The 26,007-nt window shown below is 39.8% G+C and overlaps 1 protein-coding gene across 2 annotated transcripts in view; it reads left to right on the top strand.

Moving 5' to 3' along the window:
* Positions 1 to 6,825: 6,825 nt before the first annotated feature.
* Positions 6,826 to 26,007, top strand: part of usp22 (ubiquitin specific peptidase 22) — a 41,714-nt gene continuing 22,532 nt past the window's right edge. For both annotated transcript variants that reach the window (XR_011980737.1, XM_072694291.1), the window contains exon 1: positions 6,826 to 7,253. Coding sequence is in view for 1 of the 2 variants with exons in the window: in XM_072694291.1 (XP_072550392.1) it covers positions 7,134 to 7,253 (120 nt within the window). In the remaining variant the exon portion in view is untranslated. The remainder of the gene's footprint in view (positions 7,254 to 26,007) is intronic.

Consider the following 26,007-nt stretch of genomic DNA (forward strand, 5'->3'; position numbering starts at 1 on the left):
AGTAAACAAGCCTTAAAGAATCCTTTTTAAGTGTATGTATTTAGTTACACCCATTGTTATACACATACTCATATAATGTATCTATATTTATTTGTATTACTAGTCAATTTACATTACAATGTATGTATCCAATGTATATATACAGGTTCTAATGCATGCGACTGTACTTGGCTAGTGAACTGATTTTGATTCTGATGATTATCCTGCAGAGTAAAACAAAAGGTCCGTAAAACAGCATTGCTAAGCAGTACTATGGACTTTCAGTCTTTCAGAGTCTCAGAACACTATTGGCACAGTTTGAAAGGACATCTCCTTCTGCACTTCATAGAAGGGTTCTATATGATGCAAAAAGGGGTCTTTTGACCAAACAGTAGTGAGGCCCTGTGATTGGAACTGTAAGGCATTAAAAAAGTATACAATACACATCTGGTAAAAGAGAGGAACTATTTGATCAGGCAAACAACCATAAAAGCATTGTTATTGAATTGTTGTGTCGCTTTATACACAGAGGAGCCAAAACACTGAAGTAAGTAATGTTGATTCTCTTGAAACAGTGTTAAGTGAGTGTATAGTCAATTCTCGTATTCAAGTGCTGTTTTGCTTGATGTATTAATCTTATTGATTATATGTAAGTTACTGTAAATAATCCTGCCCTATTGCATAATACTCTTAAAAAATACTTTAAGTTTTCTTTAGGGCAAATGCATTAATTCTATATAGAACCATTAAAACTGAAATAACTATTTGAATGCTTAAATTGTTATTGAATACAAATTTGAGTCAACAAACCTTTTAAAAGTGAGAAGAAAATGTATTTTATAATGGGTTCCTGTGGGTCCAATATAACCCAACCCCTCAAAGAACCCTTAATTAAGTTTAAATAGTGTATCACCAAATTGTACAGTTCTTTTCTGTGATAGAAAACTTGGTTTGTTACAGAACCTTTAAAACATGGTTTTATAAAATACCAAAAATACCTTTCATATCTTTCAGTGCTATATAGAACACTTTTTACCTCTTTAGTTAAGGTAATGGTTCTATATAGAGGAACTACAACTCAAACACTTTGTGGATAGTTCTTTGTGGTTAGTTCTATTTTATTCTATATAGCACGACAAAGGGCTTCCACTACCATAATGATCTAAAGGACCTTTTTACTAGCATATATAATTGTTTTGTGAAAAAATTACTCAAGACGTTCCCAAAAAACTAAATTTTTACTAACAGAAATATGCTAGTGGGGAGGAATCTAAAGAAATGCAGCTTGTTAGTGTTTTTACAAATTCCAACATGCAACAAAGGTAACAAAAATACACCAAAGGTGTAATGAACAAGCATCTGTCTCCCTCTAGTGCAAGAATACACAATTACATCCATGGAGGAATAATTTCCCCTGCTCCTACACAACTGTGATCTTAAAGTATGTTCTGATTACTAAAATGGCTCGCTGCAAAGTGGACATTTTAAGCGAAATTCAAAACTATAGGGAATGAAAATATTCAATCCAAAAGGAATGTTTTACATCATTGCTGGTCAAAGCAAAACACATATCTCCATTTTTGTCCATTTTTAGTTTTGGACAAAAATAGAGATGTAATTATCCATTTTTATGATCTAAAGGACCTTTTTATTAGCATATATAATTGTTTTGTGAAAAAATTACTCAAGACGTTCCCAAAAAACTAAATTTTTACTAACAGAAATATGCTAGTGGAGAGGAATCTAAAGAAATGCAGCTTGTTAGTGTTTTTACAAATTCCAACATGCAACAAAGGTAACAAAAATACACCAAAGGTGTAATGAACAAGCATCTGTCTCCCTCTAGTGCAAGAATACACAATTACATCCATGGAGGAATAATTTCCCCTGCTCTTACACAACTGTGATCTTAAAGTATGTTCTAATTACTATAATGGCTCGCTGCAAAGTGGACATTTTAAGTGAAATTCAAAAACTACAGGGAATGAAAATATTCAATCCAAAAGGAATGTTTTACATCATTGCTGGCCAATGCAAAACACATATCTCCATTTTTGTCCATTTTAGTCCATGTTTGAACCCTGTAGATGCTCTATACATTATGCAAATTAATCTGGATGAATAGCACAATATAAATGTTCTAAATTACCTGGAATAAACTCTTATTTTCCTTCCATTTCCATTTAAAGTTAAGAACATTTTTGCCTTCCCCTGTAAAGTCATCCTTTTGGAGTTACATGTTTTTCATTGGACAGCAACAATATTAATATCTATATCCCCTCACTGTGAACTTGGGATACTTGATATTGAGTAGAGCTGACCTTTGCACTCAAAATAACCTCAGTTCTTTGTTGCAAAATTTCCACAAGATGTTGGGAAGAATCCTGTGAGATCCAGGGACTGGGAAGGCCACTAAAGAACATGTTGTCATGTAAACCAGTTTGAAACTTTGTTTGAAAGTTTTGCTTTGTTGCATTGTGCACTGTTAACAGTATAAGATCCTTGAGGACATTTTGAAGGTTATTCAGTTTGAAACTGTGGAGGAACCTCTTAAGGTGATTCGAGGAACTTTCAAGGAACCTTTTTCTTCTAAAAACCTTTTCTTGGGGTCCTCATAGCACCTTAAGAGGTTCCTCCACAGTTCCAAACTGAAGAACATCCAAACATTCCTCAAGTGGGCAGTGGTGGCTCAGCGGTTAGAGCTCCGGGCTGTCGATAACAGGGTTGTGGGTTCGATTCCCGGGCTCGGCAAGCTGCCACCGTTGGGCCCTTGAGCAAGGCCCTTTACCCTCTTTGCTCCCCGGGCGCGGGAGTTGGCTGCCCACCGCTCTGGGTGTGTGTGTGTGTGTGTACTCACTGCCCCTAACACGTGTGTGTGTGAGTGTGTGTTCACTACCAGATGGGTTAAATGCGGAGGACACATTTCGCTGTACAGTGACAAATACGTGCACCTTTACCTTTGAAGAATCTTATATATTTAACAGTGTGGTAAATTGTGGCAGTAGTATTCATGCAATGACTGGCCTTAATGTGAACAAAGTGTAGGAAACTTTCCCACTATGACTCCACCTCCACCTGGACAGCTAACAAGGTTTGGGTCCATAGATTTATACTGTTGACAGCAAATTCTGATCCTACTATCTGTGTGCCTCAGCAGAAATTGAAATTCATCAGGTCTTAATTTTTCCAGTCCTTAACTGCCCGGTTTTGGTCAGCCTGTGCCCACTGCAGCCTCAGCTTTCTGTTCTCGGCTGACAAAAGCGGAACCCAAAGTGTCTTCAGCTGTTGTAGCAACATGTTTTAGGATGCTTTTCTGCTCACCAAAGTTGTTCAAAGTGGTTCTCTGATTTATAGTATTCTTTCTGTCATCTGGACGTTCTCTGTTGACCTCTCTCATCAACAAGGTCTCTCATCACTGGATGTTTTTCTCTATTAGAGCAGTAAACCTGAGTAAACATTAGACCTGAGTAAACATAATAGACTGCGGTGCATAAAAATCCTAGGAGATCAGATTCTAGGTTCCTAAAAAGAGTCAAACCAGTTCTGACACCAACAATCATGTCACAGTCAGTATTACTCAGCAGTCAGTATTACCATTTTTTTCTATATTCTGATGGTGATTATTAACTGAAGCTACTGGCTCCCATCTGCATGCTTTTATTTATGTCACATGGTTGGCTTACTAGATAATTGCATGAATAAGTAGGCAAACAGTACAGTAAATATACAGTAAATGTGCAGTGGTGTCCTGTATATTTGACTGTCTATTTAAGGCAGACCAGACAAGTGTGGTTTGAACATGGAGACATTTTGGTGTTTAGACAAAGATAATTATATAAAGGTTAAAATGTTGGGATGTTGTTGTTATTGGTGAGTAGCTAGCACTTCTTATGAAGAATGTTTTAGAATGACCACCAACATAACTACAACTGACAGTGCAATCAACCAATCCCATTTTGATGTAAAGTGTCTGGGCTAGGTTTAATCTTTAAACAAGAGTTGCCTTCATGTGTGTTCTGAAGATGTGTTGTCCTTGTATTACACTTACAGCTCTTTTTTATTACAGAGCAGTACTATAGAATTTGCATTTAGTGACTTGGGTTATTTAGCTCATCTGTGACAGTACAGACCCCTCATGAATTATTGCTGTCTGTTGAAACCATACTCAAAAACCAACTCGTTCTAAGTATGCAATGTGTACATTTCAGTATACTCAACTTTGACACTTTTATCTATACTATATACAATCCAAAATTATTTAATGTTCAGAAATCATAATGTCATGCACACAGTCAAGGCAAGGGCCAAAAGCAACAAAACAACCCTAAAACATATTTGAACCATAGGGCCTGTGTTATTTTTTCTGACCTCATTTCATGTTGTACTTTGCCAACTCTTGTTGGCAACGTTTATGTGTCTACTTTATGTGATAACAAGCAATTAAACTTGAATCCAACTTCTAAATACCTTGAATAAAAAAATCAAAAGTAGTTCAAAGTATTTATTTGAGTTGAATAAACCCATTTCAGTTGATTTTTACTACATGAAGTAAATTGTTTTAGGTATGAACGGAATAACTACTTTTTACAGTGTAATTGGCTTTCCAGGTACATCCTGGTTTCTATATGTGTCTGTGTCAACAATGCGGTCCTCACAGACTGTTGATACTTGTCCACCACTTTGGTTCTTACATCCTGAGAAAATTATTTGCTCTTTCTTTTCTTAATGCTCAGTGTGGACAACAATTATCAGACACAACAATTGAGTGAACTTTTCTCCATTTAAACTGATTGAATGAGTGATTTGCCAGCACCTGTTGCCACAGATACAAATTTAACAATTGTAATCCAATTGTTTCTTGCAATTTTTATAAGGTCCCAATAACTCTGTCCAGTCCATTTCTAGAATGTGGAATTATATGAGATTTTTTTCTGCTTTTATGTTGTCCCAATGCAAACATGTGAATGCCAAAGCATTTGTAACGGCAAGAAATGATAATGTATTGACATGATTAAAAAACACACATTTCAGTTTTGGTATTTGCATACTGTTTTGTAGAAATTAGAATGATTACTCAGGTGTGTTACTTTGCTTTATTAGTGCAGGCATAAAATAACTAGGCTTGCGTCTAAGCTTTCAAACACTTTTGGAGTCTATATTTGCCACTGTTCAACATGAGGACAAGAGCTATGCCAAAGAAAGTCTAAGAAGCTGCTATGGGACTGCATGACTGTACAATTGCCTGTGATATGGGGAAAGATAATGCCTGCCCAATTCTGGGGGAAATTCTTTGGAGATGAAACCAAAATTAACTTGAGTATGGAGGTGGAAAGGAAGGGTTAATGATCGGAAGCAGTACCTCATCATCTGTCAAACATTGTGGATGCACTGTTATTGCAAGGGCATGAATGGCTGCCTAGAACTGGGTCACTGGTGTTTATTGATGACATGGCTGCTGATAGAAGTGGCAGGATGACTTCTGTGTGTATAGAGCTATGTGTTCTGCTCAGATTCAGCCAAATTGACAAAGTAATGTGATATGTGATTCAAAAGTGATATGATAGTATTTTTACAGAACAGATGGATAATGATGCAAAACATACTATGAAAGCAATCCAAGAGCATCTCAAATCAAACATAATACTCCTGATACTCCTTCCTTAATGTCCAATGTGCAGTTTATCCTATTTCACCTTTTTTTAAACAAGGAAGTGGCTAAAGATTATGGACATGGTTTAAAGATTATGAACAGAAAAGCAATATTAAAAGTGGAAGTGTTCTGGTGAAAATGTCTTTTTCCATTTAAAAGCAAGTTTGCTCATTTCAAGCAATAATGAAGATCATTTTTGCTTATTTCAAGAAATACTGCTGATCATTTTGCTTACTTTAATAAATAAAATAAAACTGCTCAAAATCATCCAACAATGGACAGTTTAACTGGATAAAATCAAAACTAAACTAAAACTAAAACTGTTTAAAAATAGGTTACATCAACTAGTAATATTTTACACCAAATTTAAAAAGAGACAAGAAATAGTATATTAATATTTGAAATTAATATTTGAATTAATATTTTATATATTTTAAAATGTAGTTGTGTCTGCTCCAAAATAACTCCAATGTCTTATTTCTCCAGATCTGATTAAAATATTTATTGCAGTACACCCACATTTGAATGTAGTGTTCTACCTAATGTTATCCGATCCAAATTTTGGGATCGATTGAGCAGACACAATTAGATGTGATGGTTCTCAATATTTACAGCACTCAGTGTTCCATTTCTCCTATTTAAATACACAAATGTCTTGTTAATTAGATTAAACAAACTGAAAACTGAGAACCAGTAGTATTATCAATTAAAGCTAAACCAATGACAAAGCTTAAAAATCAATCAAAGGAAATCCAATTCAATGCAATCTAATGCTTTTATCTGCCATGAAAACAGCTAAATAAAAAAACTGTGACGCAAATCATTTATTTAAAAAAGTATTTGGGGAAAAAAACGTCACACTGAACACTCAACACTAAGACGCTTCTTGGAAACTGGGCCCTGTGCCTTTTTCTTTTTTTTTTTTTTGTGAATCTGTGATTTTACGGACTTAAGAAAAGCTCATCTGATTGGCGACAGTGGACCGGTAAGACTACCCACTTGCTCGAAAAAGGCACTTCTCTCGACCAATCGTGTTTGTACTGTAACTCGCATGGGCGTGGCATCAAAGGGAAATAGTATAGTCACTGACCAACGGGTTGTAAAGATCATCTATGTCAACCAATCAGACGCCGCAGTGGGCGGGCGCAGTAGAGCTCATGGTGTACTCTTCAAATCCGTATTGCTGTTGCCGACCATAAAAAAAAATCTGTTGAGTGTAAGTGGAAGTACTGGAACTAGCAAATGTTAAGGCTAACGCGATAGAGAGGCAGACAGAAACGGGAGTGTATGTACAGTAGCTAATGGAATAAAAAAGTAAAGAAAACGAGGAGCACTTTTAGTAAGCATATGCCCGATTTTCGACATGGACCTTTGAGTAGTTGTTCCGTTTACATTCGGAAACCACTCTGGACTGCTAGCTTGCTAGTTTTGGCTAGTAACGTGCATTCTAATCGGACACGTTTCCTCACTCAAACCTCAAACAAAACCTGCATGTCGTTCTGTCATGTGTCCGGCCGGGTGCTCCCATGTGAACGGTTTTAAAGTGGACAATTGGAAGCAAAACCTACGAGTCATATATCAATGCTTTGTGTGGAGCGGCACTGCTGAAACCAGGAGACGTAAGGTAAAAAAGAACCAGAAACAAAGCGCAAAATGTGACATGGTGAATCTAGCTGAGTGACTGAATCTTTAAGTGAAACGGAATAATGTTAACAGACCTTAACATAACCTTAAGTGTGTTGCATACGACGCCCCGCACACAGTGGGAAGCACATCAGCCACACACACCATGTAATGTAGTCTGTCATCTAGGTAGCTAGTGCTAGCTAACTTGTGCTCAGGTCGTATCTACGGTTAACTGTAGTTAGAGCCCTCCAAAAACAGCATCTGCATCTTTAGACAACAGCGGGGCACTGAAGTGCAGGGGTGTGTGTCGGGAGGGATGCTTGTCTTGCATATTGCATAGCCAGCAGCTAGCATGCTAGCCTTTGCTGTGGTCCAGTCAGTGCGTGGAGAAGGCGATGCGATACGACATGTGCCGAAGGTGTGGTGGTCAAAAATACGTTGGAGATAAATCGCTAGCTCGCCTAAGGTGGTCTCGTTTTACACATCTACCGTCGGTTTTCTGTCAGAGAGTCGTTAATGGTCGAAGTTTGGTCCGGCTAACTGGGCGTGTGTGGGGTAGACTGGAACAACACCCACTGCGTGGATGGGAGCTGGCTATAGCTAGCATGCTGCCTACAGATCCCTGTTGCTCTACACGAGTTGACTAGCTAGACTAGCTAGCAATGCGTTTGCAGAGGCATTCGTCCCTTCCAAGAAATGTAGGCTTAAACGTGTGTTGACTACTCATGTAACTCGCCATGTGTCTTTGCTAGGCTCGTTTATGCCCTCACAGGTCCTTTGCGGCATGGCTTACAACTGGACACAGCCTACCAGTCTCCGAGGCTTATCGTTACTTTTCTGTGAAGGAGATGGAAATGCTGCTTTGCTGTTAAACCGTGTTCTCTGTGTTCTCCACCCCCTCCTATTCTCCCATTTACTATGAATGAAGAGCGAAGCTCCACACGCTTTACTTTGTTCCACCATCTGGGCTCGGGCCACCCCCCCAATCACCACCACCTCAGCAGTATGACACAATCGGTGGTTAGCTGACTCTGCCCCCTCCCTCCCTTCCTTGCATTTCCTACCACTTCTTTAGAGCTCCCGAATGCTCCCTTGACATCTGTTGGGCACAGTTTGAGTGCTCGTTTAAATGTTTTAGGCGACGTTAGCCTTGCTGTGCGTCACCACACTATTTTGGACTCTACTCGGTCATTGTAGGTCAGCTGGCCATCCCTTGGAATCCTGGTCCATCGTAATAGGTGCTAGAAGGTAATGCAGCAACCAGGACCTGGTGATCTGAATATGTTTGTGATCAGAACCAATGTTCTCTTGGAGAGAATGAATGAGAGATGCTTTCTTTATGTCACATGGATTTAGACCCACAGTCCAGTAGATGTTTGGCAACATGGAACACGTGGGCAGACCAGGTCACAATTGGCACACAGGTGAAGAGAAATGATGTCTGCTTCCTCATTATCCTGCTGATAACAGTTGTAGACATTGACTCATAAGTTTCATCTGAACTTGCAAGCCTCACAGAAAGCAGAGCTTGTGCCCCCTCATCCTGTGCCCTGTAATAATGCGTCTTACCTTATGTCTTGCATATAATTGACAGCTCACACATTTCACAAACACTCCTTTGCACCCTTGCTGTTTAACCTATCTCTGTATTTAAATGGAGGTGCTCACCCTTAAACAGAACAGCCACCCTCTTCCTATAGGTTTCTTTGCAGGGGTTACAGTGTGAGCTGAATTATTTGGACTGCTCCTGTGGTGAAGATCAGACCATGAGTGTTTTGGCAGCGGATAGCTAAATTAGGCAGTGAGCTCCTCTCTGGCTGCTTGTATTGTGTTGCTTGTTACTGGAATTAAGGTCTGCTGTCACATGGCACTTGTGTTCCCAGGCCCTTGTTCTGCAAGCCACACTGCCCCTCTGTCTCGGCCATGCTCCGCCAAATGCGTGTTCGCAACTCCCACGTCGCTGCTGTGCGAAGTAGCCAAGGCAGCGAGGGTCGAGATGATGCGTCAGCCATAGACATGAGCTCAGCACGCAGGATTCTTTCTCACCAAGGTCAATGCTGAAAGGCTGCGTTCCGAAATGAATTGGACTTTTTTTGCCGTAGCATACCTTAGCAGCTTGGCTTATTTGTTGAGTCTGTAGCTGTTAAGGTGAATTGAATTGATCTTCATCGGGATAATCCACATGTCCTATAGGGGTGGCTAAGTCACTGTTCAGTGTCCACCCTCACAAGCTGATACAGCTCATAAACTAATTGCATTTGTTCTTAAATAGAAGAGTTTTCTTTAATAAGCCAATGAGTGTGTAAATATACTAAAGAGTACAAGGTTTCCTGGAATATGAAGAATATATAGTCTTCATTTTTGTGGGGCAGTGGTGGCTCAGCGGTTAGAGCTCTGGGCTATTGATGACAGGGTTGTGGGATCAAAACCTGGGCTCGAGGAGCTGGAGTTGGCTGCCCACCACTCTGGGTGTGTGTGCTCACTGCCCCTAGTTTACGTGTGTGTGTCTGTGTGTGTGTATGTGTGTATGTGTGTGAGTGAGAGTGAGAGAGGGAGAGAGAGACAAAGTCGTTATGATACTGCCTTTTAATTGTGATGTTTCTACGGCATAATTTGCACAAGACTGTACTCTGTCGAGTATGATGCCTCCGGCCAATGATCTGGTAATTGGCAAAATACTGGAGCTAATGATATGTTCATATTTTTGTGTGGTATCGATAGAAGAGCTTGGACACCAGCATCTCTGGGTGGTGTTTGTTTTTCTTTTTCAGGCTCATTTGGCAAGCCTGCCAGAGATGTAGATGATGGCTCTAATGGTGTATGACTGGCATTCACATTTTTAACTCTATTGCAGGTGTCTGTGTTGTCTCAGAGCTGTGATCCGGGTGAAGTTTGTTAAACAGATGTCGGACACCTGTTGGAGACGATGGTTGATTTGCTTCTGATTTAGAGCAGTTTCCCCAAATGGGAAATGGATTAAAGGGGCAGGATGAGCAGTGGCACTGATGCTCTCTGCACAGGTGTATGCCTTGGCTAGCATACTGAAAAGGGACTTGTGTCCAGGAGGAACATACACTATATTGCCAAAAGTATTCACTCACCCATCCACATCATTGAATTCAGGTTTTCCAATCAATTCCATGGCCACATGAGTATAAAACCAAGCACTTAGTCATGCAGACTGCTTCTACAAACATTTGTGAAAGAATGGGTCGCTTTTAGGAGCTCAGTGAATTCCAGCGTGGTACCTGGATAGGTTGCCACATGTGTTACAAGTCCAGTTGTGAAATTTCCTCGCTACTAAATATTCCACAGTCAACTGTCAGTGGTATTATAACGTGGAAGCGGAAGCGATTGGGAACCACAGCAACTTCAGTCATAGGCATTGTAACATGACAGAGTGGGCTCAACAGATACTGAGGTGCATTGTGCGCAGAGGTCGCCAACTTTCTTAAGAGTCAATCATTACAAACCTTCAGATTAGTTTAAGAACTGTACGTAGAGAGCTACATGGAATGGGTTTCCATGGCCGGGCAGCTGAATCCAAGCGTTGGATGCAGTGGTGTTAAGCACGTCACCACTCGACTCTAGAGCAGTGGAGATATGTTTTCTGGAGTGATGTATCAGGCTTCTCCGTTTGGCAGTCTGATGGACGAGTCTGGGTTAGGCGGTTGCCAGAAGAACGGTACTTGTCTGACTGCATTGTGCCAAGTGTTTGGCCCCTTAGTTCCAGTGAAAGGAAATCTTAAAGCTTCACCACACCAAAAGATTTTGGCCCATTTCATGCTCACAACTTTGCAGGAACAGTTTGGGGACGGCCCCTTCCTGTTCCAACATGACTGCACACCAGTGCACAAAGCAAGGTCCAGAAAGACATGGATGAGCAGGTTTGGTGTAGAAACACCTGACTGGGCTGCACAGAGTCCTGACCTTAAACCAATAGGACACCTTTGAATGAATTAGAGTGGACACTGCGAGCCAGACCTTCTTGTCCAACAAATGTGCTTCTGGAGGAATGGTCAAAAATTCCCAAAAATTCCCATAAACACACTTCTAAACCTTGTGGAAAACCTTTCCAGAAGAGTTGAAGATGTTATAGCTGCAAAGGGTGTCCCTCAAGTTCAAATACATGCAATGACAGGCGAATACTTTTGGCAATATAGTGTAGGTTTACATCTTTCAGCTGTCATGACGGCAGAGGAATCGCCTGTTCCAACATCGAGGTGCCGGAGATATCTGACAGGTGGAGGTGTAATATTTTTTTAGGCTTGATATGATTTTCAAATTTGAGCTTAAGTTTAATTTATTTTTTTTAAAATACTTTGTGTTCAAATGTGTAAAGATCTGTATATACTACACAGATTAGGCTCTTTGTGTCGGTCCAATAAACCTCAATACTTCCACATCATTTCCCTAGTCATTTGAGCATGGGGGTTTGCAGAACATGGCAGAAAACACACAGAAAAACCCAGGTGTCTAGTTTTGATTACTGAAATGAATATGAGACCATCAGAAGAGACGGCTTTTCACACCTTGAATTAACATGCGTTTCCGTACAGTATTTGAATGTGCTGTGGCTGGATTCTGTTTTTTTTATTGAAATGTATTCCCAGTGTGTCCAGATGAGATCAGATTTTACTCTCCCGCATAAAAAAAAACAAAACAAAACAAATTTGTGTGTATGTAATTTATTTTTTTCCCTCCTGTAACTTGTTGTAGACATTCTTTATCACATGCTACTACTGTTTTACAGGTTATTAAACCTTAGAAGAGAAACATTTCAGTGAGGTACTAAACTGTTTGCATTGGAGAATTTCACCTAGGCCTGTGTTTTAACATATACTATTTAAGTCAGTCCGTGTTTTCACCTGTCAGTGTCTCAAAAGAGTGAGCTAGAAACAAGGCTGAACAGCGAACAATATGGGTTAATCAGGGCAGTTTCTTTCTACATACATAAATAGTGTTAATTAGTGTGAAATGTTGTTCCTTCTTGACTTTTCCTCTTTCATGTTTAACATATTTGTCTGTTTGACCTAAGCATCATTCTTTCATGTGCACGTCCTGAGGAATAAATCATTCCTTGAGTATTTAAACTCGAGTTCAAGTTGTTTTTAGTGAAACAATGGCTGAGTTTAGGTTTTGTGAAGCTGTATTTAGGTCAGTGCCTGTTTTAAAGCCCTGTTTGAAAGGTATTGAATTTACGTGGGGGTCCTGGGGTAATTCTCTCTTTCACAGGGGCTCCTCTGTAATTTTTGCCATGACGGGGTTTTTCTCCCCTCTACTTAGAAAATTACAGGCTGAAATGCCTGTTGTTTTGTACTTAACTCAGTGGTGGTCTCATAGTTTTAGTTCTGTCAGGATTCACGTCTGTGTTTTCCTTGCATTGGAAAAGAATTATTTTGACCGCCGCTATGCGGCATGTTTATTAGTCTCTGAGAGCATGCATCTGAGATTCTATAGTAGATACTAAACAATGTGCAGATACTGAAAAGAAAATCATTGTTGTTACTTGTTAGCAATAGACTTTTTGCAGATGTGTCCAGTAACAAATGAATACAATTCAACTAGGGCTCCGTTACATTCATGCCCCACCTCCTTCATCATGTCCACTCTTCCTTGATTTGCACATTTAGGTAGGCACATCCTTACCGTGAAGGGGGCTTACCATGATGAGGTCTATTCCAAGATGAATCCTCCAAAAGTTAGTGTGCACCACTGAGACTTGCCGCAATTTCACACTTCATGAAAACGCGGCATGTTTAGCAGAATGGAAGAAACAGTTAGATTTAGATATTTATTTTCAGTTATGCTTTCAAGAAAATCACAGAGTGTTCTGAATTTAAAACACAAACAGCAAATATTTTTTCCTCAACACAACTTATTTATAAGGATGTCCTGATTCAATCCAGGCATATTTCAGTAGATCATAATTAGCTATCCTTTGTGTTTACTACTTTATCAGAGTGCCCTCTGACATACATAGGCAGAAGCACAACTGCAGTCCATTTGTACTGGATGCATGGTCCTGTATCTGTTCATAATTTATAGTCCTGAATGTTTGGGAAGGCTAGATGTGACTGGAATATTCATGAAGGTCATGGTTATTTATGTAGTGTGCTTCCTCATTTTTATTTATTATGGCTTAGTTTTACACAATATTTGATAAGAGCTAATGGAGAAGATAAGACTGAGTTGCAGTTGGAATCTTGTGTAAAGCCACAGCTTTTCTGATCAGAGGAACAGGATAAAGTGTTGAAGGATGGGTGCATTTTAGAGCTGTGCTCAGGAATGTTCTGAGAAGATGGTGGGTAAAATGTCATGAAAAAACTATTGATGAGTCATTATCATTATTATTAAATGCCTTTCTTTGATTAACCGAGCCTAAATGGGGGGTCTAGCTTTTTCTGTAAATGTTGCGGAATTTGTAAGAAAGATTATGCATTAGAGAATAGTTTTTGTTCTATTTTTTTAGTACTGTTATAATGTTTTAGATACCTTTGGTACCTCATTGTTTTGTTTTGATTTCTGATTAAGCTTTTTGGGGTTTACAATATTTTAAAATGAATCATGATATCAAGCTAAGGGGCACTGCTTGCTTTTCTTCATTCAGATACATTAGCATTGTTTTGCTTTAATTTCTTTAATTATATACCTTACTGTATGTAATAACATATCATCACCATGAGCCTTTTGACTCTATGCCTGCTTATCTATTCCATGCCTGCCCCCTTTACCCTCTTCCACCAACTCGTCTGGCAGACGGGGTTGGCCCAACAGCTTCCAGCATCCAAAACTAAGTGACTGTTTTGGCTCTGGTTCACCTCCTCCACGTCTCTTGGCCCATGCCCAAGTTGGAGACTTAGCCCACCCAGACATGCCTTGACTCCCAGGGTCGAACGCATCTGTCAGCACGGCGGTGGCCGGGTGCTTCAGACCAGACAAAGACCACAGGGCCCCCAGTCTGGCCTGCTGCTCCTGCCCCTCCGTCTTATGCAGAAAGACGAGCTGGCCTTTGTCTGACAGCCAAGCATGCCCAACACAATCAGTGGGCCTGCTTGGAAAGCACACACAGCTGCCGCCGCTATCCAAGCTAACGTGCATCGGATGTAGGCTAGCATTAAACTCCTAGTTGTTTCCTGTGGAGACTGGGAGCAAGGAAATAGCATATCCTGATGGATTCTATAATGTTAGCCTATGTTGCTGTGGTACAGTTTGGTTTGTTCTGACTATTTGAGGCAGGCATGAACTCAAATTGCGGTCTGAACTCTTGAGTTATGGCCTTGCTTTGGGAGGTGAACTACATTAAATATGAATGGTCGAGGCTGACGGGACAAGCTTTTGCTTTTTTAGGTCACAGGTTTTAAGTTCTTTTCTTGGATACAGATACATTCCTTTGTAGCTGACCTTGCTTTGGAGTGGTGCTTGTTGGCTGTAGTGCAACATTGTTTGTCTCCATGGTCACGTTCTAGTTGTAACATGATGCAGAGCACATGCTGGGGGTGCAAAATGATAACAGAATGTATCTATTTTAGTAGATTTTTAGTAGATAGAAGTCATTGGACAGGTTTGTTTGTTGTTCGTGTCAGTCTCATACTTGACCAATTTTCATGTTCTGGAAAGGTAGAAAGTTTGGACCTTAACCTTCTAATATTTGCAGTAACTCCCTCATAAAATCTGATGTTAAACTGTTAGCACTAATTATAAAAAAAGTGACTCCACACGACAAGGAAGCAATGTCAGACACTGATCCAGTTGAGCAACTCTATTAGCTTATATAATCATTAATTTTTATTTTTATTGTGCACCTTAATGAGGGAAGTATTTTAGATATGCTTGATAAAAGTGCATCAAGACCTGAAACCGACCCATATGGCTGACGATGAGTCATTTGTTCTGTCATTTTTATTTTACCCTTAGGTTTTATTTGTCGTCTTTCCTCTCCTCTTCACTGCTCTGTGACTCAGGGTAAGTCCTACATAAGTGATTGATGGTGACTGTTCGTGACATGCTATAGAGAAATCTTAGCAGGTAGGCCTGCTTCTTACAGAATATTATGGCCATGCATCTTAAAAAATGAAAACGTTTTTTCAAAAAACAACTTTTTGAAACAGGTGTACTGGAACAGGGTGCGCCTACAATGCATGTATCCGCATTAGTTTGAGTGTATCTTCTGAGACACACACCTTGCCACATTTTTTTTTTTCAATCCACACTGTAACATATATACAATGGTTTTACCCAATGGTCCTCAGTCTTTAGGTCCAGTTCTGTCTTGTGACTTGTTAGGCTTGGCCTGGTTTTTGTTAAAAGAACCATAGCCTTGGGTTTCCTGTCTGCGGTTGTGGTCAACTGGGTTTTTTTCCCTCTCAGTTTTTATTGGATAAGTCTGACCGGGCCTGTTCCTGGATCTGGTTTGTGCAAGAGTGTGTAGTGTTGTGTGTCTGTTTCAGAGCTCTGCGTGTATTCCTCTGTGTTGTGGAGAGGAGGCCAGAGAGGTCCTCCGGCCCATACGTTTCTGCCGCAGAGTTTGCCCCGCCCAGCTGGTTACAGCCGCTTTTCTTTATACATGTACTTATCGATTACTCACGTTGGCTCTCTGCATTTTGAGGCATCTTTGCTTTAGCATGGTCTTTTCTGTTGTCTCGCACTGATTTTTCTGTTCTTGTTTTTCTGCCATGCACCCAACTGCATAGGCGTAGACTTTCATCCTGACACAAGCAGAGCATGTTTGTGCAGCTTGCAGTGCCTCTAAACGAAGGGGTGGGAGGAGCACAGGGTGCACAGAACCGTCAACACTCATCAGTGCGTCCTTAATCTTGTCACAAACACGCGTGCGCTTTAATTTAAAAGCATTCATCTTAGCCATGTTTGATAGCAGGTTCTATGAGCTGTAGTGGGGTCTGTTTTGCTTGTGACTTTAAGATGCAGAACACACACGATGTGGTTGTTGATTATTCTAATCCCCACATGTCAAATGGTGCATATGTTAAGCTAGCCATGCATTAAAAACTATAATAAATTGGCAAGTCTACATGCACCCCTCTGGGCTTGCAGATTCAATGGATGATGCTGGTGGTGACCAACGCTTTATCCACCATCACAGTGTTTCTGTGTATGTGTGAGTGAGCGCTAGGCCAGCATGCTCACTCAAGCGCTAGTGTGAGTCACCGCTCGCAAACACTACTCTTGTCCTCTGTCCTTCACTGCGAGCATGCTCGCGGCCACATGCCTGTCGCCGTGGATACGCTCCCGCGTGCCCTCCCTGTGCAGCCTCTGCGGACACGTTGGACATAACAGTGCAGAAAATCCTACACTGAAACTTCTTTCAAAGAGACCCCCTCCGACAATGCAGTGGTGCCCTTGTGTAAATACATTGGCACAGTTGACACCAGACAAGTCAATCATCTCTCAGAAGCTCAGTTTCACAAGTTCTCCAGCTTCTTAAAGTCATAAGGAATTGTTATTTGGCCACATATTGCCCACCTGACTAGGACTGTATATTATGATATGTCAAAATACATTGGTTATGATACATTGCGATATATTGTAATGCTGGAAGCAAGGCTATGTGTTGTAATTTAAATACAAAAAAATTTTGGAACCCTGTCATGGTATAGTGTGAAACACACAATCATACACACAAAATCTGAGTAAAAGGAAGGTTTACTCTTAATGCAATTGCAACATTAAAATTTTAAGTGCAACACTGCCTCTGCCAGTGTTGTACTGGTTCTACCCGTACCTCCAAGGTTTAAACACAACACAAAATAATCTGGCTAATCTGTTTGAGTGCTAGAAAGAAAAGAACAGTATATAATAATTATAATTATGTGGGTCTATAAGCGTACTCACTGTTATTACTCATGCAAAAATACAGCATCATAAAAATGAATATTATAAAAATAACATGTAGTAATAAAGGGTTCCAATGCAGTTACATTGCGGTAAAACACAGGATGTAAACTGGATCAAGCTTAAAATAGCAGATACCCAATCCATTATTCCATGCCTGGATCAGCTCTGATCCCAATCCACTGGATTGGAATGGAGATCTCTACTAATAGCTAAAGAGCTATTAGTAAAGATCTCCATTCCAATCCAGTGGATTGGATTGGAATGGAGATCTCTACTAATGGAGATCTCTACTAATAGCTAAAGAGCTGTTAGTAGAGATCTCCATTCCAATCCAGTGGATTGGGATCAGAGCTGATCCAGGCATGGATAATGGATTGGGTATCTGCTATTTTAAGCTTGATCCAGTTCACATCCTGTGTTTTACCGCAATGTAACTGTGTTCTAACACTGTAACTGCTGGAATTCTCCAGGTGCCATAAATGGACACTACTCACAGCATGCAGCCTGAGGAGAGCTCTCAGAAGATAACAAAGTAGTTTAGCTGTCTGCAGAGTGGAATTAACTTGCAGTAGAAACTTGTAATACATGCTGTTTTACTGCAGCAGCAGTGCAAACCTGGTTCTGGGGTTTTTAAATGGTGCTAAACGGTTTAAATGGTGCTTGTTTTGATTTAAAGTCGCATATGTTCACAAGAAGACCTTCGTAGATGAGACTAGTCCATTCTCTGGTTTATAACCACAATCTGAAAGTATGTGGTGTTTTATTCTGGGTGAATCTTATATTGTGGGTGCTTTAAATTAGGCTTAGTAATACATATGTTAAAATGTTGATGGTATCTTAAAATCAAGACGTTAGTTCAAAATTACGACGTGGCTGAGGTGTCAAATTTGTTTTGTGTCTATCTGGTACATGTCTTAAAAAGCTAATTCCCCCATATTTTGCGTTGGTAGTAAAGCAGTAAGTCAACAGCAGCAGCACTGGGCTGTCTGATACTCAGTAGAGCTCTACCTGAGCTAGTTAAGCCAAGGCTAGCTGAGTGAGTGGGCCACAGATCCAAAAAAAAAAACAAAAAACAGCTTTCTGTCTCTCGATCATTAGTCACCAGTTGCTTGAGTCATTATCGTCTAGACGTTTGCTAGTGGGCTTCTGTCAGCCAGACTTTAGTTTGTTCTGTGGTGAGCAGACTGTTATCCTGCTAACTAAGCTAATTCTAACCAGCTTCTCTCTCCTAATGCAGAGCAGTTTAACATTGTAACACACATGCAATTATTAAAGAGGTAGGGGCAGTGCAGGAAGTTTACTTGTGTCTGTTTAAAATGAAGAGAAAATGCACACTGATGTATTATTCTTTGCTAAACAAGTGTTGGTTACCTTCCTGCTTAAGCACTGCCACAAGAGACAGAATAGCATCAAAGTTGACTTCTTGTTTTAATATTTGGTTCCACTTTTAAATGGTAGAGGGGCAAGAATGTTGTAAATGAACTGCTTAAGGTATATATTTACAGTAGAACACAGTTTACAGAAGTTCTGTGCATGAGAAACCATCTTTAGTCAGCAAAGTTAAGCATCAGAGAAGGGAAAGCAGAGCACCAGAAACTGAAAGTGAAAACAAGTACAGCACTCTTCTTTCCTGCTAACGTCATGTGTCCTTGCTCTATGACTGATGGCTTGTAATTCAAACTGTATGAAAACTTAAAAACGTCAGTGTAGTCAGCTAAGTGCTTGTTAAGCAGATGTTATGTGAGCAGTAGAAGACCCAACTCACAGAAGTCTTTGTTGTTTATAATATTGTATTTATGCATTTATATTTATATATGTGTATGTATGTATGTATGTATATGGGTGTATGTGTGTATGTGTGTATGTATGTATATATATATATATATATATATATATATATATATATATATATATATATATAAAAATATAGTGCCCTCCATAATTATTGGCACCCCTGGTTAAAATGTGTTCTTTAGCTTCTAATAAATTGAGTTTTTTTTTTTTTAAATAATATAGGACCACGATGGAAAAAAGAGTAAAATCCAACCTTTAACTCAAGTGAATTTTAAGGGTAAAAAAAAATCCCTGACTAAAATAATTATTCTTCATAAAATCACCTGTTCCACAATTATTGGCACCCCTAACATTTCTTAGGAAATAAATGGAGTTAAAGTATTTCTGTCAATTCTACAGTAGTTTACGAAGTTGATCAGAGTATGTAGGAACATTTAATTAGTAATTCACAACTTCCTGTTTCCCTGGGGTATAAATATGACGTGACACAGAGGCCATTTCTCTTCAACATGGGAAAGACAAAGGAACATACCATTCAAGTAAGGCAGATGTGTGTTGACCTCCACAAGTCAGGCAATGGCTACAAAAAAATAGCCACTCACCTACACCTGTCCATATCTACTGTCAGAGGAATTATTAAGAAGTTTAAAACAACTGGAACAGTGAACAAGCCTGGACGAGGATGCAAGTTTATTTTGCCACCACGCACAGTGAGGAGGATGATGAGAGAAATAAAAAGGTCTCCAAAGCTCACTGTTACAGAATTGCAACAAATGGTAGCTTCTTGGGGTCAACAAAGTCTCCAAAACAACCATCAGGCGCTATCTGCATGCCAACAAGCTGTTTGGGAGGCATGCACGGAAAAAACCTTTTCTCACTCACAATCATAAACGCAAACGTTTGGAATTTGCTAAGCAGTACTGGAACTTCAACTGGGACCGTGTGCTTTGGTCAGATGAAACTAAGAACAAGCTTTTTGGCAACAAATGCTCTAAGTGGGTCTGGCGTGACACAAGAGCTGAGTATGCAGAAAAGCACCTCATGCCCACTGTGAAATATGGTCAATATCAGTGATGCTGTGGGCCTGTTTCTCTTCCAAAGGCCCTGGGAACCTTGTTAGGGTGCATGGCATCATGAATGCTTTGAAATACCAGGACATTTTAAAACAAAATCTGGTGGCTTCTGCCCAAAAGCTGAAGATGGGTCGTCACTGGGTCTTTCAGCAAGATAATGACCCAAAACATATGGCCAAATCTACACAGAAATGGTTCACCACAGGAGGAGAGGACCCAGGTCGCTGGATGATTTAGAGAGATTGTGCAAAGAGGAATGGTCAAAGATCTCTCTATCTGTATTCTCCCATCTTGTGAAACATTATAAGAGAAGATTAGGTGCTGTTTTGTTGGCAAAAGGGGGTTGTACAAAATATTAACATCAGGGGTGCCAATAATTGTGGCACACATGATGTGATGTTAAACAATTATTTCTTAATGTGGGATTTTTTTCAATCGTGGTCCTATATTATTTAGAAAAAAACTCAATTTATTAGAAGCTAAAGAACACATCTTAACCAGGGATGCCAATAATTATGGAGGGCACTGTATATATATATATATATATATATATATATATATATATATATATATATATATATATATATATATAATCTATATATAATATATGTATAAATATAAATATAATCTACCATTTAATTAATATTTTTTTCAATACACCCAACTGACCCCTTCATTTTTCCAAACCACTCCATAGTCAAAACTAATATTAGATCAGTATTAGGGGTGTAAGAAAGTAATACTTGAGTATTGCGAGATGTTTTGCAGTACTGTGTTGTTTCTAGGGCTGAACAAACATTGAATAATGTATCAATTTTTGAAACTAATTGATTATTCAGATTATGTATCGCTCAGCTAAAAAATAGAATGTATGTAGCTATGAGCTTTTTTTTGTTGTTGTTGTTTAAAAAAGAAACAAATCTGTTAAAACCAACCATGTGCACATCATAAGCAGCAATAGAAGATACTACAACTAGAATATTTGTTTTAGTATTTTTTTTTGGACAGTTTGTCCGGAGCTCATGGCGTAACCAGCAAACTGAGTAGCTCTTTATTGTAGTTTGCTTTTTTGTTTGATTATTGCTTGACTTTATCCACAAACAGACTCCAGGTTTGGCGTCCTCCTTATTTATAACGTCTCGGAGTTGAATTGGTTGAAGATGTCTTTTGTTAACACTCCGCCCGTGTCTATGTGAGACTCAATTATCGATTCGTTGTGTTGCTCGATTTATGTGTTATTCACCTTGTCACATGCGCTTATGTGCCGCTTCGTCTATGCTGGAAAAAAATAAATAAATAAGAGCGAGTTGAATGAAGAGAGCCAGAGCGGTGGCGTAATCTTCAAAATAAATAAAATAAAATTAGTATCTTGTCGCCAACTAATCCACTACTAAAGTAGTACCAACTAATTTGAGCATTGATTTTAGTCAACTAAATCTATTAGTCGTTTGTGTTGTTTTTAAACCCTGACTGCTGGATAGCAGTGTTGCGCTCTGTCCTCAGATCCCACTGTGTAAACTTTTATTTTGCTCATATTTTATGCATATGGTTTTCATTGTACTGTGACAAATCTGTTCAGTCAGTACATCCCTTTGCTTACAGTATCACAATATATTGGAATATATTGAATTGTAACCCCTGTTTCGTGATGCATGTTTTTGCCAGTACACAGCCCTAATTGGTTATGGTATCTGTGTCTGCATCAAGACAAAGTTATTGCTCAGTATTTTTCACAGTACATCATGCATTTATATACTTTAACCATTATTTTGCATTAACACACCAACTTAATTTAGCAATAGCAAGTAAATAAGAAAATGGTCTTGTTTTTCATTTATTAAAATCCTATTTTTGCTACTGAATTGATTTTTGACTCAGAGAAAAGATTTTTGATAGCAGAGAAAGACTGAAGCCAGTGAGAGTTGTTTCAGTGGATTATGGCGGTCATAGGTGGATGCTTGGGCTTGCAGCTGCGGCACAAGCAGGGTCTTTCGGTGTTTTGGACTGCAGGTTTGGTGCATTGCAGGAGAGGCTGCATGGCACTTGAGGCGAACTGATGGAGAGAAGCTGACTGCAGCTTAAGCTCAGAGTTCTTGCCTATGTACTGAAAGCTTGTCACCATGTAGGTCTTCTGAGACCTCAGCCTTGCTTTCTGTTCTCCTCCAGAGGAATAGCTTTTTTTCTGTTCTGTATGCTGCGTATCATGCCTTTTGCTGCATCTTCTGCTTGTTGTCTCAGGGTAACTACTAGGATGCTGCCGCTGTGTGTATGAATCACACTCTCATTCGCACACTTACCTTATCACACACAGCAGAGGCACCCCTGTGCGAATGAGGAGGACAGACAGGTGATGTGTACGTGTCTGGCCCTGCCTGTGTGTTAACTGGTCAAGGGACAAGCAAGCCTCAGTGGCCTGAATGAAAACAGAGCTTAGTATCTGAGCCTGTGAATGTGTACTTTACTGCAACCTCATCACTATTCTTCTCAGGGCCGCTTTGCCCTGTTAAACACGCACACTTACACTCTTGGGCGCATAGCAGAGTCCATGCCAGTCTCCCTAACACAGCATTTAGAGTCAATTTCATTTCATGTTGAAAATGACCTTGATTGCACTGGTTTACTTTTGTTTTGTTTGATTTATTCATTTATTCATTCATTTTTACTTATTTTATATGATCATCTGGGTGTTTATTATTGACTATTAAAGACTGCAGATCTTTTTATTTTCTAAATATGTGTTCATCGATATGAGAATTCTGAGCTTTTGATTGATATTTTTCATGGAAATACAGTGAGGGGAAAAAAGTATTTAGTCAGTCACCAATTGTGCAAGTTCTCCCACTTAAAAAGATGAGTGGCCTGTAATTGACATCACAGGTAGGCCTCAACTATGAGAGACAAAATGAGAAAAAAAAAATCAGAAAATCACATTGTCTGATTTTTAAAGAATTTATTTGCAAATAATGGTGGAAAATAAGTATTTGGTCAATAACAAAAGTTCATCTCAATACTTTGTTATATATCCTTTGTTGGCAATGACAGAGGTCAAACGTTTTCTGTAAGTCTTCACAAGGTTGGCACACACCGTTGCTGGTATGTTGGCCCATTCCTCCATGCAGATCTCTTCTAGAGTGATGTTTTGGGGCTGTCGGCGGGCAACACAGACTTTCAACTCCCTCCAAAGGTTTTCTATGGGGTTGAGATCTGGAGACTGGCTAGGCCACTCCAGGACCTTGAAATGCTTCTTACGAAGCCACTCCTTTGTTGCCCTGGCAATGTGCTTTGGATCATTGTGATGCTGAAAGACCCAGCCACGTTTCATCTTCAATGCCCTTGCTGATGGAAGGTTTGCACTCAAAATCTCACAATACATGGCCCCATTCATTCTTTCATGTACACGGACCAGTCGTCCTAGTCCCTTTGCAGAGAAACAGCCCCAAAGCATGATGTTGCCACCCCCATGCTTCACAGTTAGTATGGTGTTATTTGGATGCAACTCAGCGTTCACTCTTCCAAACACAACGAGTTGTGTTTGTACCAAACAGTTCTACTTTGGTTTCATCTGACCATAAGACATTCTCCCAATACTCTTTCGGAACATCCAAATGCTCTCTAGCAAACTTCAGATGCGCCCGGATATGTGCTGGCTTAAGCAGGGGAACACGTCTGGCAGTGCAAGAGTCCTTGGCGCCGTAGTGTGTTACTGACGATAGCCTTTGTAACGTTGGTCCCAGCTTTCTGCAGGTCATTCACTAGGTCCCCAGTGTGGTTCTGGGATTTTTGCTCACCGTTTTTGTGATCATTTTGACCCCATGGGCTGAGCTCTTGCGTGGAGCCCCTGATTGAGGGAGATTAGCAGTGGTCTTATAGGTCTCCCATTTTCTGATTATTGCTCCCACAGTAGATTTCTTCACACCAAGCTGCTTGCCTATTGCACATTCAGTCTTCCCAGCCTGGTGCAGGTCTACAATTTTGTTTCTGGTGTCCTTTGACAGCTCTTTGGTCTTCACCATAGTGGAGTTTGGAGTGTGACTGTTTGAGGTTGTGGGCAGGTGTCTTTTATACTGTTAACGAGTTCAAACAGGTGCCATTAATACAGGTAATGAGTGGAGGACGGAGAAGCCTCTTAAAGAAGAAGTTACAGGTCTGTGACAGCCAGAAATCTTGCTTGTTTGTAGGTGACCAAATACTTATTTTTCACCATTATTTGCAAATAAATTCTTTAAAAATCAGACAATGTGATTTTCAGAATTTTGTTTCTCATTTTGTCCCCACTGTATCTGCCCATACTGATATGTAAACAGAGAAACATCACTGCAGTCAAATGAATAAAATTCCGATATGGCAGCACAATAGACTACTCGACTGAATCGACTGAAATCTAAGAATGTTGTGGCATTTTTTTTTTTTTTTTTTTTTTTTTTTTTTTTCTGCCATACGATTGTTCCGCAATGGACAATAAAATGAGCAGTTCTTGAAAACTTCTTGAAAATGTGTCATCAAAACCTATGTGGATACATAATTTTGACACACCTTTCAGTTCTTTTTGGAATCAACCACATTTAAAACATTTGTCGAACTGCAAACACAAGCTGCGAGAGTCTGTAAATTCGGGTGCAGAACTGCCATTAAAGAGTTGCTCAGAATCTCACCAAAATTCTGAGCGTGCGGCTCTGTAACCATGCATTTCCATCTAGTGGTTTACAGAGGAACCACAGTGCCCTGCGACCACGGGACCTTAAACAGAGCTGCTGTAATGCTTTGTTAGAAATCCGGCATACAGGAGACAGATTTAGGAGTCAGGAGACTGGATCTTTAGCGTTGGAGTTTATTCACGTGCAGACAGAAAATCATACACGAGCACAGCTTAGTTGATCACGGCCAGTCTAGTCTAGTCCGACCATGTCTAGTCTGAACCGATTCCAGTCTGAACCGATTCCAGTCTGAACCGATTCCAGTCTGAACCAAATCCAGTCTGGTTAGGAATGTTTTGAGAGAACCTTATATACATATATATGGGAACTGTGGGAGGGGAAAGAATGATGAAGAGGAATTTAAGGAGGGGGATGAAGGTGAGGGCACTTGGGGTATCAACATTAGGGGGGGTGATGGTTATCACACAACAGCTGGTTATCGGTATGACCATTTGATTGTTGTCACTATTTGGAGGGTTATTTGAATTACCATATACAAAGAAAGAGAGTGACCACTTCAGGCCGACAGACGAAGGGTAACCGTTTGAAAACCACATGAAAGTAATGTTAGAAAGAGCCATATTTTCTCTCAGCTTAAAGCAGCATTATGTGAGAATTGTTTTTTCTTGCTCCTGGGCTCCCCTACAGTCAGAAAGTGCAGTTGACTGCAGTAAAGACAGGATGTGCTTGAATTCTTCCTCCCCTTGTGGCACTCTGAATTTGGCTAAATTTTACATGCTAATAGATAATGAACCGTGAAAGAAGCATGTGGCCCGACAATAGAGATGCTATTCCCTCTATTACAGAAGCTCATATTGTAAGGTTAATACTACAGAATGTTGCTTTAACTTATATGGATCATTTGAATATAGATCATTTGATCTGATCAGCTCTTAGGACCAGCTACCAATATATAGCAAATTGGTTCTTCCATTCCATACAATTACCTACTGAGGAGATCCATGATATTCTCAGGAAAGTGTTTTGAAACATTTTCATGATTATTATTAATATTGTAATCTCTAGTTTATAGTCTGAACTAATATAGTTTGTGTTTTTTGTGCTGGTCATCAATTCACATCAGTCCTTGTGTGTGAATGTGTAGCAATAATAATGAAATTAATAGTATTTTACACTTCATGATATCATAACTTTATTGTTGAGACAATGGGATTTTATATATTCAAGCCCTAAGTACATATACACTAACACTACAAAATTAGGGACTGTTTCAGGGGCTCCATCCTGTACTGCCACAGGAAGGCCTACTTCCTCTGCTAAATGATCCGTTCTGCTTCTTCTTCCTTGGTTCCATTCTTTGCTTCCTGCCGGGCCG

Source organism: Salminus brasiliensis, chromosome 12 (genome assembly GCF_030463535.1).
Source record: "Salminus brasiliensis chromosome 12, fSalBra1.hap2, whole genome shotgun sequence".
NCBI lineage: Eukaryota > Metazoa > Chordata > Actinopteri > Characiformes > Bryconidae > Salminus > Salminus brasiliensis.